We start from the raw sequence: 14,701 nt of genomic DNA on the forward strand, positions 1-14,701 counted from the left end.
AGTGGTTGGGAAACACAGGGACTTTATCGTTCCTCTCAGAAAATGTAAATTCATTCAGTCTGGTACGCCATCCTGTCAACAATTAGGAGACTATGTAGGATTCTTTTCAGTTTCATCTTAAAAAATGCTTGCTGACAACTCAACACTGTCAACATTATTAATGTATTCTTGGTTTTAGATCTCTTTGTACATAATTGCTCTTGGATATTTTCTTTCTATTGTCACCATCTCTGTCTTGCCTGTATATGTAGCTCATATGTTTTATATTGTTAAGTCAATTTTCTTATTATTGTATTTTAGTTATGTTCAAGCGTGTATTGGAATTTTCTTGTATTAATTATTTTATTTCTACTTTTTTGTAAGAAGTTATGTGTGTGTGTGTGTGTGTGTGTGTGTGTGTGTGTGTGTGTGTGTGTGTGTGTGTGTGTGTGTGTGTGTAAGATGCTGTTTTTGTTTTGACTTTTTAACATTGTCGTCGGTCTGTTTATTGTGTATGCAACAAAAACAGAAAGGGTTACATGAAAAAAGGGTAATATATATATATATATATATATATATATATATATATATATATATATATATATATATATATATATATATATATATATATATATATATATTTATACACATACATATACATATACACATATAAACAAACAAACAAAATATATATATGCACAGTATATATCCAGACAGATTATCTTTTAAATCTTCTGCACATCTGGTGACAGATATTAAGATTGTATATAATAGTAAGTTAGTGTGTGTGTGTGTATATATATATATATATATATATATATATATATATATATATATATATAAGTGTATAATACAGTATGATGATGTGATGAGGTAAAATGAAGCACCTGAGGTTGATTATTTTCCATATTTTCCAATATCATTAATCATAACATAAATCAGTGTCATTTAAAGCTATATGGAGAAGCTACAGGTGAAAAGTTTATATATTCCATCTTGTGTGACAGATTTCTGAAAGACTTTACGGGTTACTCTTTTCTGACTGAAACGTTAGCACAAATGCTAACTGTCTTTTGGAAACAGCGACATTCTGTTAATCTTGCGCTCATTAATAAATACCTGAATGGGAAAATACTGTAATGTATAATTTATCGTTCATTTATTTAAAAAAAAAAACATTTATCTTGGTACTTTACATAGGTTTATATGGCAGTTTGTTAAGAAAATACGAGTCAATCGACGCTGTGCTACTCAGCTATTCCTCAGCATATTGCCATGGAAACGGAAGAAAGAGTTGCAGAAAAAGTAGGACAGACAAGATGCATAAATATAACGGAAGCTTATTTTATTTGTTTATTTATTTGTTTATTTATTTAAAAAAAAAAAACAGACCAAAACAACCCGTAAAACATTTAGGATTCGTCCGCCGAACACTCAGACGGACAGAACGGTGAGTTATTGATGTAAAAGGAGCACCGAGAGATTATAAAAACCGACCGAACTCAAAAAGAAAAAAAAAAAAAGAAAAAGGCGTGACGTCACGTTCCCACAATGCACGCGCGCCCGAGCAGCTCGAGCGCCGCTGTGTTTAGAGGGAAAACACCGCAGGCCCTGGACAAACTCCAGAAATTAAAGAAAGAAGGAGAGAAAGAAATGTGTGAAATTTTATTGCAGGAAACGTTCGTGTGCTGATGGAAGCAGGGAGTGTGTTTTTTTGGCGCCTGGTTAGGGATCCGATCCGACACACAAAGTGAACTTGTGCGGGGCTTTAAAGTTTTGTTGGTGAGCAAATTTTTTTTTTACTGAAATAATAAATCCTCTATAAGATAAAGTTGTGGTTTTATATCACGTGTGAATGAGTGTGCATGAGTGTGCATGAACATTTTCAAATGCAATAGAACAGATTTCGATTCAAATCAAACTGGAAAACCAATTCTGAGGTCTAATGTTGGTTAAACAAACACGTTCAGTAGTGAGCATATAAATAGAGAGATATATACATAGATGTTATATGTTAATTTGTGTTATATACGATTTGCATTTTCTCTGATTTTCCGAATGAGAAAAGTTGTTTTCAGATCGATGGTGAAATGTGCATGTGTAATCTAGATGTTTTGTTGCAATTGTGTGGTTTGAATGTGTGTGTGTGTGTGTGTGTGTGTGTGTGTGTGTGTGTGTGTGTGTGTGTGGCTGCATGGTGGTGGGATGATGATGGGGGTCTAATGCATGCAGCCTTACACACTTCTGCTGACTAAGTGCAAAGTTTTTTTTTTGTTTTTGTTTTTTTGTTTCTTAATGAATAAAAAAGGTCCTTATTCTGTATATAAAATATATTTATTTGTGTTTATATAGGTACAATTATGTCTGTTGTTTATTTTTACATGGAAAAATTATTTCTAGTATAATTTCGTAGGTGCGTTTCCTTTTTATAAATGTCAGTCTTGTGTGTAACCGACTGAGATCCAATTCTATAATCCGGCTTTATTTATATCTAGCAGCTTTTACAAGGTTGATATTTTTATTTTTTTATTTTTTAAAAAAGAAATATATTCTAATGTAGATTGCATTCATAGGCTGATTTTTTTTTCCCCCCAAATTGAAATGTGTAAGATATGATGTAAAAGTGCATCTGTAATTATCGCTTCTTGAAACGTTTTAAAATTAAAAATTTTCATCGCAGACACTTTTAGAGTTGAATTTTTGTGAAAAGTTAAAGCACACATTTTTTGTAAAACACAAAGAATTGTTATTTATTTATATATAATTATTTATTGACGATAAAGTTGTACTTGTATTTTCTGTCGTATTCTATTAGTATTACAGTTGTAATTACAGTAAGATGCTACGTTCAATCGTCTCTATATCGAATGAAAGTAATTTACCGTTTTTAAGACTTTCTAATCTCTAAATCATATGTTTCTGACCTGAGTAAGCATAGGAACTGTATGCTTTATGTTATATAGTAGCTGAACTCTGGATTGAATGAGTAGAAAAAGAAAAGAAAAAATCATGAAGTGCAAACACAAACGGAAAAAAAAAAAAAAAAGAATTTTGTATACAGGCTGTTGTACGTGTACGACTTTGTACCTGTGCTTCTGTTCCATTTCCTGGCCTTTGATTCATTTCCATATCTTGCATATGAAGACTGAAATGAAACGGATCAGGGTGCGTCTTAAGCGGTGTGAAAGGAGTAACAGCTATTTGTTTTAGAATTTTTTTATGGTAGAATAAATTAATATAACAACAGGATTATTACACTGTCGTACATAGTTAGTAAAGTAGTAACTGAGCGTTTTCTATACACTCACTAGGCAATTTATAAGGAACACCTATACACCTGCACTTTTATGCAGTTATCCAATCAGCTGATTGTTTGGCAGTAGCACAGTGTATAAAATCATGCAGGTACAAGTCAAAAACTTTAGTTAATGTTCACATCAAATATCAGATTTGGGGGAAATAAGTGTAATCTCTGTGATATTATCAGCGGCATGGTTGTTGGTCCAGATGGACTGTTTTAAGTATTTCAGAAACCGCTGATCTACTGGGATGTTCACACACAACAGACGGTAGATTTTACACAACGTTGTGCAAAAAAACAATACAAATAAACCCTGTGAGCAGTTGGTCAGCAGGCTGAAATGAGAGAACAGAGGAGAAGGACTAGACTGGTTTGAGCTGACAGGAAGTCTATAGCATCTCAAAAACAAGCACTCTTTATAACCGTGGTGAGCAGAAAAGCATTTCAACATGCACAAAACCTCGAAACTTGAGGTAGTTGGATGGACTACAACAGCAGAATACTTCATCAGGTTCCACACCTGTCAACCAGGAACTAGAATCCGAGGCAATCGTGAGCGTAGCATCGTAGAAACTTTTCGGTTGAAACAATCGAGATGATTTTCTTCTCACCACAGTTGTAAATAGTGATTATTTTAGTTACTACGATCCTTCCTAGCAGCTTGGACCAATCTGGGCATTTTTCTCATCATCGAGGTATTTCCATCCATGATTTTTGTTTTTTGTTTTTCTCACCACTCTGTGTAAACCATAAAGACCGTTTGTGTCAAAATTCTGGTACCAACATCCATTCCACAGTTAAAGTTACAGAGATCACAACTTTTCCCCATTCTGATGTCTTTAAACATTCTGACGTACCTGAAGCTTTTGTCACGTATCTGGATGAATGTGCAGAAGTTCAAGTGTTTCTATTGAATTGGACAGTGATGACATCTCTGACTTGCTTCATCTCTCTGACTTGCTTCATATTTACATCTCAAAGCGTACTCTCAGATCTTCCTCATCCGTGTCCCTTGTTGTACCTTCTGTTCGTTTAGCCACTATGGGGTATAGGGCATTTAGTTATGCTGCTCCTAATCTCTGGAATTCCCTTCCACAACCCATACGAGAAAGTGACTGTCTGACTATTTTTAAATCATGTCTTAAATCTCACTTCGCTTTCTCTGATCGATTTTAATCTATTTAATGTCAATAATTGTTGTTTGTTGTATTGATTTTATCATCACCACTCAACTGTACGGTGTCCTTGAGTGCCCTGAAAGGCACCTTTAGAATAAAATTTATTATTATTATTATTATTATTATTGTTATTATTATTATTATTATTATTATTAAAGTGCAAATGGACAACAGAACACAAGGCTTTTATATATACACTGAGCAAGTATACTCAAGAGAGACAGCATATTAAATACAACACAATAGTTTATACCTTAAACTTTCTCACTCATTACACATTTGTGTCTTTGTGCAGGATGTTGACTATGTGACGACTACCAACCATCTCAAGAACTTTTGAAGAAGTCGGATCTCTGGTATTCTGAAATCCATTGACTATCCTGCCAATGTTTTTTTTATACCTAATCTTAAAACTCATCATAACCATGCTGTGCAAGAAATGGCTTCTCCTAAATGTCCAAGCACAAACATTCTAAAACCTGCTCGCACATATGAAATGATGTTCCATGGAAAGGAGCAGCTAAACAGCCACCTCCAGACCCATGACTCCAACAAGCAAGAACTGCAGTGTGAAGAGTGTGGCAAACACTACAACACTCGGCTGGGTCTGAGACGCCACGTGGCCACCCACGCCACCTCTGTGACCGGAGATCTTTCCTGCAAGGTGTGCCGTCAGGTTTTTGAAAGCATGCCGACTCTTCTCGAGCACCTGAGCACCCACACCGGCCGTCCTCCTCCAGGCGGAGCCGTGAGGGAGCGAAAGCACCAGTGCGAGCGCTGCGGCCGGCGCTTTTTCACTCGCAAGGACGTGAGGCGCCATGCTGTAGTGCACACAGGCAGAAGGGACTTCCTTTGCCCTCGCTGCGCTCAGCGCTTCGGCCGACGCGACCACCTTACCCGCCACTTGAAGAAGAGTCATGCTCAGGAGCTGGACATCCTCACGTCTGCAGCCCCCAATGTGGTAAAGGAAGAACCGAGTCTGACCACGTGCACCTCGGGATCCCCTAAGGATGCCTCGGAAGCGTTTTCAATGGGTATGTTCAATCCTCAAGGTCTGCAGAGTGCCTCTACCTCAGCGGTCAGTCACCATCATACTGTGGTGCCTGGATCCGTATCCAGCCACATGGGAGTGAGCTGTTATTTTGAGCCAAGTAAGCACCAGCTCCAACAGTACCATGAGGCTCAGCGATACCAACCTGCCTCTGCTACCTCATATCTGAAAGTTGAGATGGAGAACTTCTTGAACGAGCTACAGTGTGGACCGATGCCACCTCAAGCCACTGTCGCAACCTCTGCGTCCAGACCGAGCGACCTTATACCTGATAGCCTGGGAGGTCAATCTGCCCATTTCACCCTCAGGAACGCAACTGCCGAGCCTTCACCCACCGCTGCTAACGTGGACCTCTCGCCACTGCTGGGCTTCCTGCCGTTCGGTCTGCCACCGTACAGTGCCCCTTTGAGTTCAGGAGGTCTTGTAATGGGATACTCTACAGCTACCACAGATTGCTTGCCAACTCCTACCTCTCAGCTCGCTGGGCCGCTCGCCTCGTTTCAGCCGCAGCCGCTGCACGAGCCTCACGCCTTGGGGCATATAAATCAGCCTCCTGGTTTCTCTCCTACTCTACCTCGATTCCATCAGGCCTTCCAGCAGTGATGTTCCTTCTTAAACTGAGTGACACACATTCTTGCGTACACTTACAGCAAAGCACTCGGCAGACTTCGATCGAAGGCTCTTACTTTTACGACTCGATAAAATTCTGTAGAACGAGCTGATTTGGGAGAATTTTGGATTGAATAGAGATTGTTTTAGAATAGTTTTGACTTAGCTGGGTTTTTTTTAGTACTTCTTCCCTTTATTTGATTGTAGTGATTTATGGTGTTATTTAGGTTCATTTAGTATCGAGAAGTCCGCATCGAACTAAACTGAGGAAATCCGATGACGCGCAAAAGTCAGAGACCTCCGTTTATTTCAGCTAGCTTCCAGTCAGAACGGCAAGTCAAAGATGTCTGAAAGTCAGACGGTAAAGCAGGAAACGTGTATTGAACTGGAAATAAAACAATAGTGTGGAATGTGTGTGGATGTATTCCGACTAAGGGTTTCCGGGATAAACCAGACTGCAGTTCGCACCCGGACAAAGCAGTTATTGTGGATAAATAAAACAAGCCAACACGAATACGCTCGTTATAATAGAAACTTCTCAACACGAAAGTGTCAAAAAATCTGAACGGTTTCAAATAAGTTTTAAAATCTTGTCGCCTAGTTATATGTAGTAGAACATCTAAGACAAGATATCGCTTTGATAACTCTTAACAAAAGGCAGCCCGAAAAGTCAGACATACATACCCTTTAAGAAAAGGCACCTACCTTCAGTTAAGCATCAAAAAGTCAAGTTTTCAAAAAAAGCTATTTGCTTTTATGTAGAAGTGGAAAGGCAAAGGAAATTCTGTGGTAAAACTTGTGCGTTGTGGAATTTCCAGAGCTGGATATGTCAAGAAATGACTGTAGATATCACAGTGAGATGATTTTTGGGAGTATTTTTGGATACTGGAGGTGTTGACAGAAAAAAACGTGGTATATCAGTGGGAAGTGGGAGCTCAGTGTTTAAGGTGTTGGACTATTGATCAGAAGGGTGTGAGTTCGATCCCAAGGGCCACCAAACTGCCACTCCTGGGCCCCTGAGCAAGGCCCTTAACCCTCAATTGCTCAGCTGTATAAATGAGATAAATGTACGTCAAAGTGCCGTAAGATCTACTGCCAAATGTCACAAATGTAAATACCATACTAGTTGATACTAGTTGAAAAAAAAAAATGCTGTATACAAAAAGTTCTGATCTGTAGTGATCTTAAACCTGTCAAAGTTATTTTGACACTGAACAAATCACTCGCTGTTCGTTTTGTCTGGAAAAGAAATAAAGTGTGATCTCTGACTTTTACGCAGTCATGTTCCTTGTAATACTCTTTGGAAAAAGAGACTGGATTTATCACAGTGTTCTCCATTGTACAAGCACTTTTCTCAGTCCGAAGCACTTCCATGACTTAAGAGTCAGTTTAAACTGTGGTCTTCAATCACATCCCATCTCGCAGCTTTCACACAGTACGTAATCTACCTCTTTTAGTGGACTTCTCCGCAAGGGAGCCGCATCTCCCTCTCGTGATATCGGCTAGAAAAGCAAAGCGAATCCTCGTATGAAAAGATGTAGTGGATGTAGAGAACTTTAAAACAAAAACAAAAAAAAAATAAGCGAACTTTAAAACAAATACAAAAAAAAAGTGGGGATTTTAGAGTGCATTTCGGTAGTAAGGAATCGGAGACGATTATAGAGTCAGGTGTTCTCAAGAGAATTAGCTTTTATTCATGTTGTTTTAGCATTTACAGTGATTTAAATTTAAAACGTTGCTGTTGTGTTACGTAGATCGACGACATACGGAACAACGGTGAAGTGTGAAGACAATTTTGTTTGTTTTGTTGCCTGTAACTCTTAATTTCTCTCTGTTCATTCCAAAAAATCATTGGAAAAGCAAATGATTTCAAATATAAAATACGATACCGCTTACTGGTTCCTAACAGAAGGAAGTTGATTAATATGTTTTGAAGCTCATCTGGTGTTTTTGTTTTGTTTTGTTTTGTTTTTTGCTTAAAAGTTCCCCAACAGAAACAAATCAAAGTTTTCGTCCCTTGAATCCACAAAGTATTTTGTTTTATGAGACTTCTGTTACTTTTCCCATTACGGATGTTACACAAGTTAATGACGGTCCTGTTGTTCGGCAAATGGCACGACTCGGGAGCAGAATTTCATTCAGTTTCTACAACAGAAGGAAAAAAAAAGGCCTGAGTTGAAATGAAGTTGAACCTAATGTTACTGTGACGTGTTTGGACTCAGACGTAACTACCTCAGACATATCTGCAACTGTGTTTATGTGGGTATCTCACTGGAGTAAGATGGTTTACATCTTTAATAATGTCCAATCGTGGCACTTGTTGTCTTTCAGTTGGTGTTATGTGAAGTCTTTTTTTCACGTTTTCAGAAAAAAGACTGGATTCATTAAATGTACTTAGTATCAAGTTCATGGATGACAGAGAAAATAAAGTATCTTCGAAACCTCTGAGTCTTTTCGTTCTTTTAACAAAACTTCTAGTTACATTTGTGATCCTGGCTAACATGGGATTTTTGAGAAAGTTTAAATTTGTCTTCTATAGACTTTTTTTTCCTTTCAGATTTGTCTTCTGTGCTGTTTTTATTATGTAAGAAAAATAATCACCGGTTGGTTTGGAACCAATTTGCCAATAATTACACTTTTTAATTTATTATAGAATGACACAAAAATATTTTTAATCCTTTTAAACATTCAGTGTTGTAGAACATCCATGAAACATGTTTCTGGTGTTGTTTGTGATGTGGTAGCTTAGTGGTTAAGGTGTTGGGCTACCAATCGGAAGGTTGTGAGTTCGACTCCTACGTCCACTAGGTTCCCACTGCTGGGCCCCTGAGCAAGGCCCTTAATGCTCAGTTGTATAAAAATGAGAAAAAAATGAAAGTCGCTCTGGATAAGGGGTGTCTGCTAAATGCTGTAAATGTTTGTTACAATCAAGGTTTTGGATTAGATTTGGTGTATGTGATAGAACTGACCTCACCTTACTAAAATTATGTAACTAAGTTGTTCCTCTGTTCTTATAAAGTCATGTGACAAAGATGATGCTCTCCCATGAGCTAACATCAACTGCCATACTCAGCACTCTGATGTTTGCTAGTTTTCCTTTTAGTTCTTTAGTCGTACTTCCAGAGGATCCGCAGCATGCACTAGAAATCCTAAAATTGTCCCATGAAAGCTTAAAGAACTCTTGAAAATGTTCTACAACAGTTTGAGTTTGCTGACTAGTTTCTAGGGATTAAGAATAAGATCATTACTGATCATTTGGAGATTGTCTTATAGTTTACCCAGTGAATACATACAGTACATGTACATAAAGTAAAAAAAAATAGTTCTTCAATGGTTTTGTGCCTAAAATGAAGGGTTTTTAGTTTCCAAAGAGAGAAACATTTCCAATAGGGGAAAAACCTGACACGAGTCTTTAGTTTTGTCACATCTTTAGTTACTGAACGTTCTAATGACAAACAAGGGTCATGTGTGCCACACATTTGAAAAGATGTGAGCAGGAAATTTTAGAAAATGAATATGACAAATCTAATTTAACATTATAAGTTATTTAACATTATAACTTTATTTCTGAGAAAATCTGGTTTGGATTCATTGGAGTATAAAAAAATACAAAAAAATATTTAAAAAGTAATGAATTTTAATTGCTTTTATGTAGAATAACGCAGCATGAGTTTAAATAGAAATAATTTAGAATTTTTTAATTTATTTTTTAATATTTTAAGTTTATAATTTAATCACTGAACTGTGACACACACACACACACACACACACACACACACACACACACACACACACACACACACACACACACACTTAAATAGAATAAAATGCTTTCTGAATAACCTAAATGCTATAATTATATTAAGAACATTTATATGATTAAATTAAACACGTTTTTTATTCATTTATTGTTTTTTTTTTAATGTATTTCTGGCTATTTTTTCTATTTCTATGTACATGCAAACGGGCAAAATACACGGGCAGCTAAAGCAACCAGTGCCAATCCCTGATGAGGGACCCTTGGCTGTGTCTCAAATGACTTAAGAGTAAACATATAGTCCACTACGTAGGGCGCAAAAGCCGATACATCACAAACTACGTAGTGCACTTTTCTAACAAGGTATGAGCCATTTGGGATTCAGCCATTGTTTTTGCCTGAAAGGGGCGCCAGTGATATGTTGTTTTTTTATGTTTGTAGGAAGCAAAAGTAAATATGACAGAGTAAATATTTATTTTATATAATTGTTGTGGATATTGTTTGTGTTTAAAGCTACAGATGATATCCATGTACTAGCCGTGTACAGTGTTGTCGTCCAGCAGAAATGGCAGACGAGGCTCTTTTCCAGTTCCTCCATAATGAACTTATTCAATATGTCAACAACACAGAAAATGGCGAAAATGTAAGATATAATATTATAAAGTAACAAATAAAATCTTGTCTTATAGATTTATATGATATAATGTTGTCTTACATGTAGTTCAGCTATAAAAAGGGTGATATATGAGGGTTAAGTGGCTTTAACTGGTGTCAGTTAGTGATGTTGTTGTTTGTGTTTTTGTACAATTGTCTTTATTAAATGTAGGAAAATGGACGGTGTGTTTCTAAGCTTGAGAACATGGGATTTCGTGTGGGACAAGGACTCATCGAAAGGTAAGTAAATATTGTGAATTATTCTCAAATTCTAGTGTAAATTCCTGTGTAAAATAAATCATATATCATCTATAAGAAAAGATAAGATATACCTTTATTTGTCCCACAATATAGAAAAAAATCACTGTTACAGCAGCAAAGATTCAGAAAATGCAAATATATAAAAAGAATAGAGACATAATATAATATACAAAACAAAAATGTATAAAAAAGAGATCACGAGTAAGTAGTTACACTAACAGAAATATTGCACACGGGTAATATTGCACGTTGAGTATAGAGTTTAATATGCAGGTCATTCAAGGTCTTATGTTTAGAATTACGATGCACGAATAAAGTTTTGTCGACCCTGGTCAAAAGAAGTTAATGGTATTTTTGCTAATTCTGATGCACTTTATTTATTTATTTATTTTCCCTTGAATTTATTACAATGAAAATGTGTCGCGTGCAAAATAACTGATCGTGGTGGTGATGACTGTCTCTGTAGGTTCACCAAAGACACGGCGCGCTTCAAAGACGAGCTCGACGTCATGAAATTCATCTGCAAAGATTTCTGGACCTGTGTGTTTAAGAAGCAGATCGATAACCTGAGAACAAACCACCAGGTATGTGTGAATAGATCGACTTGAATCGATATATGCTGATCACAGCCTGTATATGTTAATGGCGTGAAAAGCTTGTAGTCACTGTGACGTGCTGTTTACACACTTATTACCTGAAATACTGCGATAGCGTGTAATTCCAAAAAATCTTTTTTGGCAGGGTATTTACGTCTTACAGGATAACAAGTTCCGTTTATTGACCCAACTGTCTGCTGGTAAACAATATCTGGAACATGCCCCGAAGGTACACATGCACCCTGACAACACACACATATCTTTAACATTTTCTTAAAACTACAAAACATAAATCCCAAAATTGAGCCTCAGTCTGTTGGATGGGTCGCTGGTCTATATACCAACACATTCCTACACTCTTTCATACCTAGTCTAGTCACTCTACTTGTGTATTTTTGTGTACTTTGGCTTCACTGGAAATAAACAACGTTGCATTTTGGTGATTAAAGGTTTGTTTGTTTTGTTTTATCTTGCACAGTACTTGGCGTTTACCTGCGGCCTGGTGAGAGGAGGGCTGTACAACCTTGGTGTGAAGAGCATTGTCACCGCTGAGGTGTCTGTCATGCCTGCTTGTAAGGAGAACTGTTTAATGATCACACACACACACACACACAGTTCAGGATGAGATAGATAGGCTGGAGACTGAGAGACATGATGGTGACTGAGAAAGAGACAGAGAGAGACTGAGACATGATAGAGAGAGAGAGACAGACATGATGGAGATTGAGAGAGGGAGAAATATAGAGAGAGGATGGTGAGGGAGAGAGCAATGATGGTGAGAAAGAGAGGATGGTGAGGATGGTGAGGGAGATAGCGAGAGGATGGTGAGGGAGGGAGGGAGGGAGAGTGTGAGGGAGAGAGAAACAGGATGGGAGAAAAAAAAGAAAGGATGGAAACAGAATAAGGGGGCCAGAGATGAGAGAGACAGAGACAGAGAATGGATATGACAGAGCAAGAAACAGGATAGAGAGAGAAGAGATACAGAGACTAACCCGGACATAGAGAGAAAGAATGATAGAGAGAACATCAACAGGATAGTAGGGAGCTCAATGTAACACACTTACTGTTCTTCTCTTCTCAGGTAAATTCCAGGTGATGATCCAGAAGATGTAAACACTGAACAAGAACAAATTCTCTCTAATATATAGGCATCTGTCATATAGTTTTGTTTATTTGTGATTTTTATTATACTGTATTTTCTCTCCATCGAAGCCTCTTAAATTCCTCGCATGCAATCTACAGCATGTTGAGGTCATGCCTTATTGTACTGTTTTCATTTGTACCATAACCTTGATTCGTTGTCGGGTTTACACTTTATCTCCTACATCATTTGCACAAGATATTAAAATGTTCTGTTTGAAGGAGTTTTACACCGTGTCTTATTTGAATGTGCAGGATATAATATTGGCAAATCTAATTAGTTTAAATAAGCATTACGATGTGTCACAAAGTGTAGTTCAAGATTATGTTTGTTGGATTTCTAGTGTATATTTGATTTAATTCTCTTGGAATACAGTGGACGAGTTGCCAGTAGGGAAAATCCACCTATAAAGCCAACATTTGCACCAGGATCTTTTACAGTGGATTTCTCTTCCATGGTGGAGAATCAAGAATGAAAAAAGCACCTCTTGTGTTTTGGGGCTAACAGCAAAATCTGACCTTTGTGATTGAGTTTTGTTTCTCTATTAACCACCACTTTTAGTGGCCCTTTTCCAACAAGGCAGTTTGAGTGCTGGTTCAGAGCCTGATTTAAAATCAGTTCTTTCTTTTTCAACACCCAAAGCACCGGCTCTGAACCAGGAAAAGTGTTTTTTAAGTAGCACCAAAATATTGCTGGTCTAGTCTTAAGAACAGCTTGCGTCAGGGGCTGGAAGCGGGGTTACTGTGACCAACAAGACAAAATAGAACGTCGTTAGTGCCATTTTTATATCATTTCAAATCAGATTTAGATGCCAGTGTAGGTTCACAAAGCCATGAGCATTAACAGTAAAGCAACATCCGCCGTTGTTGATGTTGTGTTTGCTGCCGCTGCGCTAACGTTACTGTATAACGTTTTATACAATGACGTAAGACTCGGCTCTGTGATGGGTCTCTAGCCCATGGAAAAAGGCAAACCGGTTCTTAGAAGGTTCTGAACCGGCCCCCAGTTCTTTCTGGTGGAAAGGGGACAAAACTGCACCAGCAATGTGACATGTGACATCTGCATGGAAGACAACCTGTAATTTCCAAAGAACAACAGAACCAGTAAACACATTTGAAATATTTCAATATAAACATATTTAATATTTCAAGACGGAGCTGTCCTTAAAATCTCTAAACAAAGCTGTGGATCTATTGCCAATCCAGAAATCTGTTGGAAAACTGAAAACGGTTTTATCTCTCCTGGTTGGTGAAATTTCTCATTTCACAAAACACAACACCAGACTTTGTGAAATTATCAATTCACTCAGCGATTTATCAAAAAAAAAAAAAAAAATTGAACGTTTCTAGACTAGTTAGCACTTTTGATCGGATGTTAACGATAAAGATTCCAAAAGTGAAATTACTATATGGTCAAAAGTATGTGGTACCTGATCAGTACACAGTATGTTCCTGTTGAATGATGCATTCAACTTTTCATCTCACCCTTTGCTCTGATAAGAATCTCCACTCTTCTGGGAAGGAGAATTCTGCTCGATCACGGAGCCGTGCTTGTTCAGCCACAGGAACATTAGTGAGATCAGGGATTTGCTGTGGCTGAGGTCAGAGCATCCTGTTTGAGTTCTTCCTCTCCACTTTGGCAAACCATGTCTTCATAGAGCTTGTGCATGAGGGCTTTGTACTGTTAGTACTGTTCCACTTTGGCAAACCATGTCTTCATAGAGCTTGTGCATGAACAGCTTTGGACTGTTAGTTCTGATAAAAGAAAATTGTAATGTTACAGCTCTCTCTCTCTCTCCCTCTTTTTCTCCCCCATACTCTCTTTCTCCCCCCCCCACTCTCTTCCTCTCCCTACTCTCTCTTTCTCTCTCCCCACTCTCTCTCTTTCTCTCTCCCCCTCCCTGCTCTCTCTTTCTCTCCCCTCCCTCTCTACCACACTCCTCCTCTCTCTCTTTCTCCCCCTCCCTTCTCTTCCCCCTCCCTTCTCTTCCCCCTCCCCCCGTGTCTCTCTCTCTCTCTCTCTCTCTCTCTCTCTCTCTCTCTCTCTCTCTTTCTTTCTCTCCATATATATATTTGGAGGCATCTGGGCTAAATCTTATTGAGGACAGTGAATTTTGACTGCTGTCACAGTTGAAATTAAGACATGATTGTATTTGGGGAATGACATATTTTCAT

At 37.8% G+C, this 14,701-nt stretch overlaps 2 protein-coding genes and 1 long non-coding RNA gene across 3 annotated transcripts; 2 read left to right on the forward strand and 1 right to left on the reverse strand.

Moving 5' to 3' along the window:
* The first annotated feature begins 1,482 nt into the window (after window positions 1-1,482).
* plagx (pleiomorphic adenoma gene X) lies at window positions 1,483-8,563 on the forward strand. Its single transcript, XM_027134543.2, has 2 exons — window positions 1,483-1,761; window positions 4,754-8,563. The coding sequence occupies exon 2, from the start codon at window positions 4,898-4,900 to the stop codon at window positions 6,110-6,112; it is 1,215 nt and encodes a 404-aa protein (XP_026990344.1). The 5' UTR covers window positions 1,483-1,761; window positions 4,754-4,897; the 3' UTR covers window positions 6,113-8,563.
* A 1,682-nt stretch (window positions 8,564-10,245) lies between these two features.
* Window positions 10,246-12,747, forward strand: trappc6b (trafficking protein particle complex subunit 6B). Its single transcript, XM_027134547.2, has 6 exons — window positions 10,246-10,518; window positions 10,702-10,769; window positions 11,257-11,374; window positions 11,532-11,615; window positions 11,865-11,958; window positions 12,468-12,747. Exons 1-6 carry the CDS (start codon window positions 10,441-10,443, stop codon window positions 12,497-12,499), a joined length of 474 nt encoding a protein of 157 aa, XP_026990348.1. The 5' UTR covers window positions 10,246-10,440; the 3' UTR covers window positions 12,500-12,747.
* Window positions 12,469-14,334, reverse strand: LOC125140103. The gene is made up of 2 exons (XR_007139335.1): window positions 13,957-14,334; window positions 12,469-13,602 (listed from the first exon to the last, which is right to left on the reverse strand). It is a non-coding gene; the product is annotated as an uncharacterized LOC125140103 (long non-coding RNA).
* Window positions 14,335-14,701: the final 367 nt, after the last annotated feature.

This window comes from Tachysurus fulvidraco, chromosome 23 (assembly GCF_022655615.1).
Source record: "Tachysurus fulvidraco isolate hzauxx_2018 chromosome 23, HZAU_PFXX_2.0, whole genome shotgun sequence".
Taxonomy (NCBI): Eukaryota; Metazoa; Chordata; class Actinopteri; order Siluriformes; family Bagridae; genus Tachysurus; species Tachysurus fulvidraco.

Bases quoted from the DNA above. Each gene is read 5' to 3' on its own strand.
- plagx (XM_027134543.2), top strand. From the start codon at position 4,898: ATGGCTTCTCCTAAATGTCCAAGCACAAACATTCTAAAACCTGCTCGC.
- trappc6b (XM_027134547.2), top strand. From the start codon at position 10,441: ATGGCAGACGAGGCTCTTTTCCAGTTCCTCCATAATGAACTTATTCAA. The intron at 10,519-10,701 runs GTAAGATATAAT...TATTAAATGTAG, and splicing joins ACACAGAAAATGGCGAAAAT to GAAAATGGACGGTGTGTTTC. The intron at 11,375-11,531 runs GTATGTGTGAAT...CTTTTTTGGCAG, and splicing joins ACCTGAGAACAAACCACCAG to GGTATTTACGTCTTACAGGA.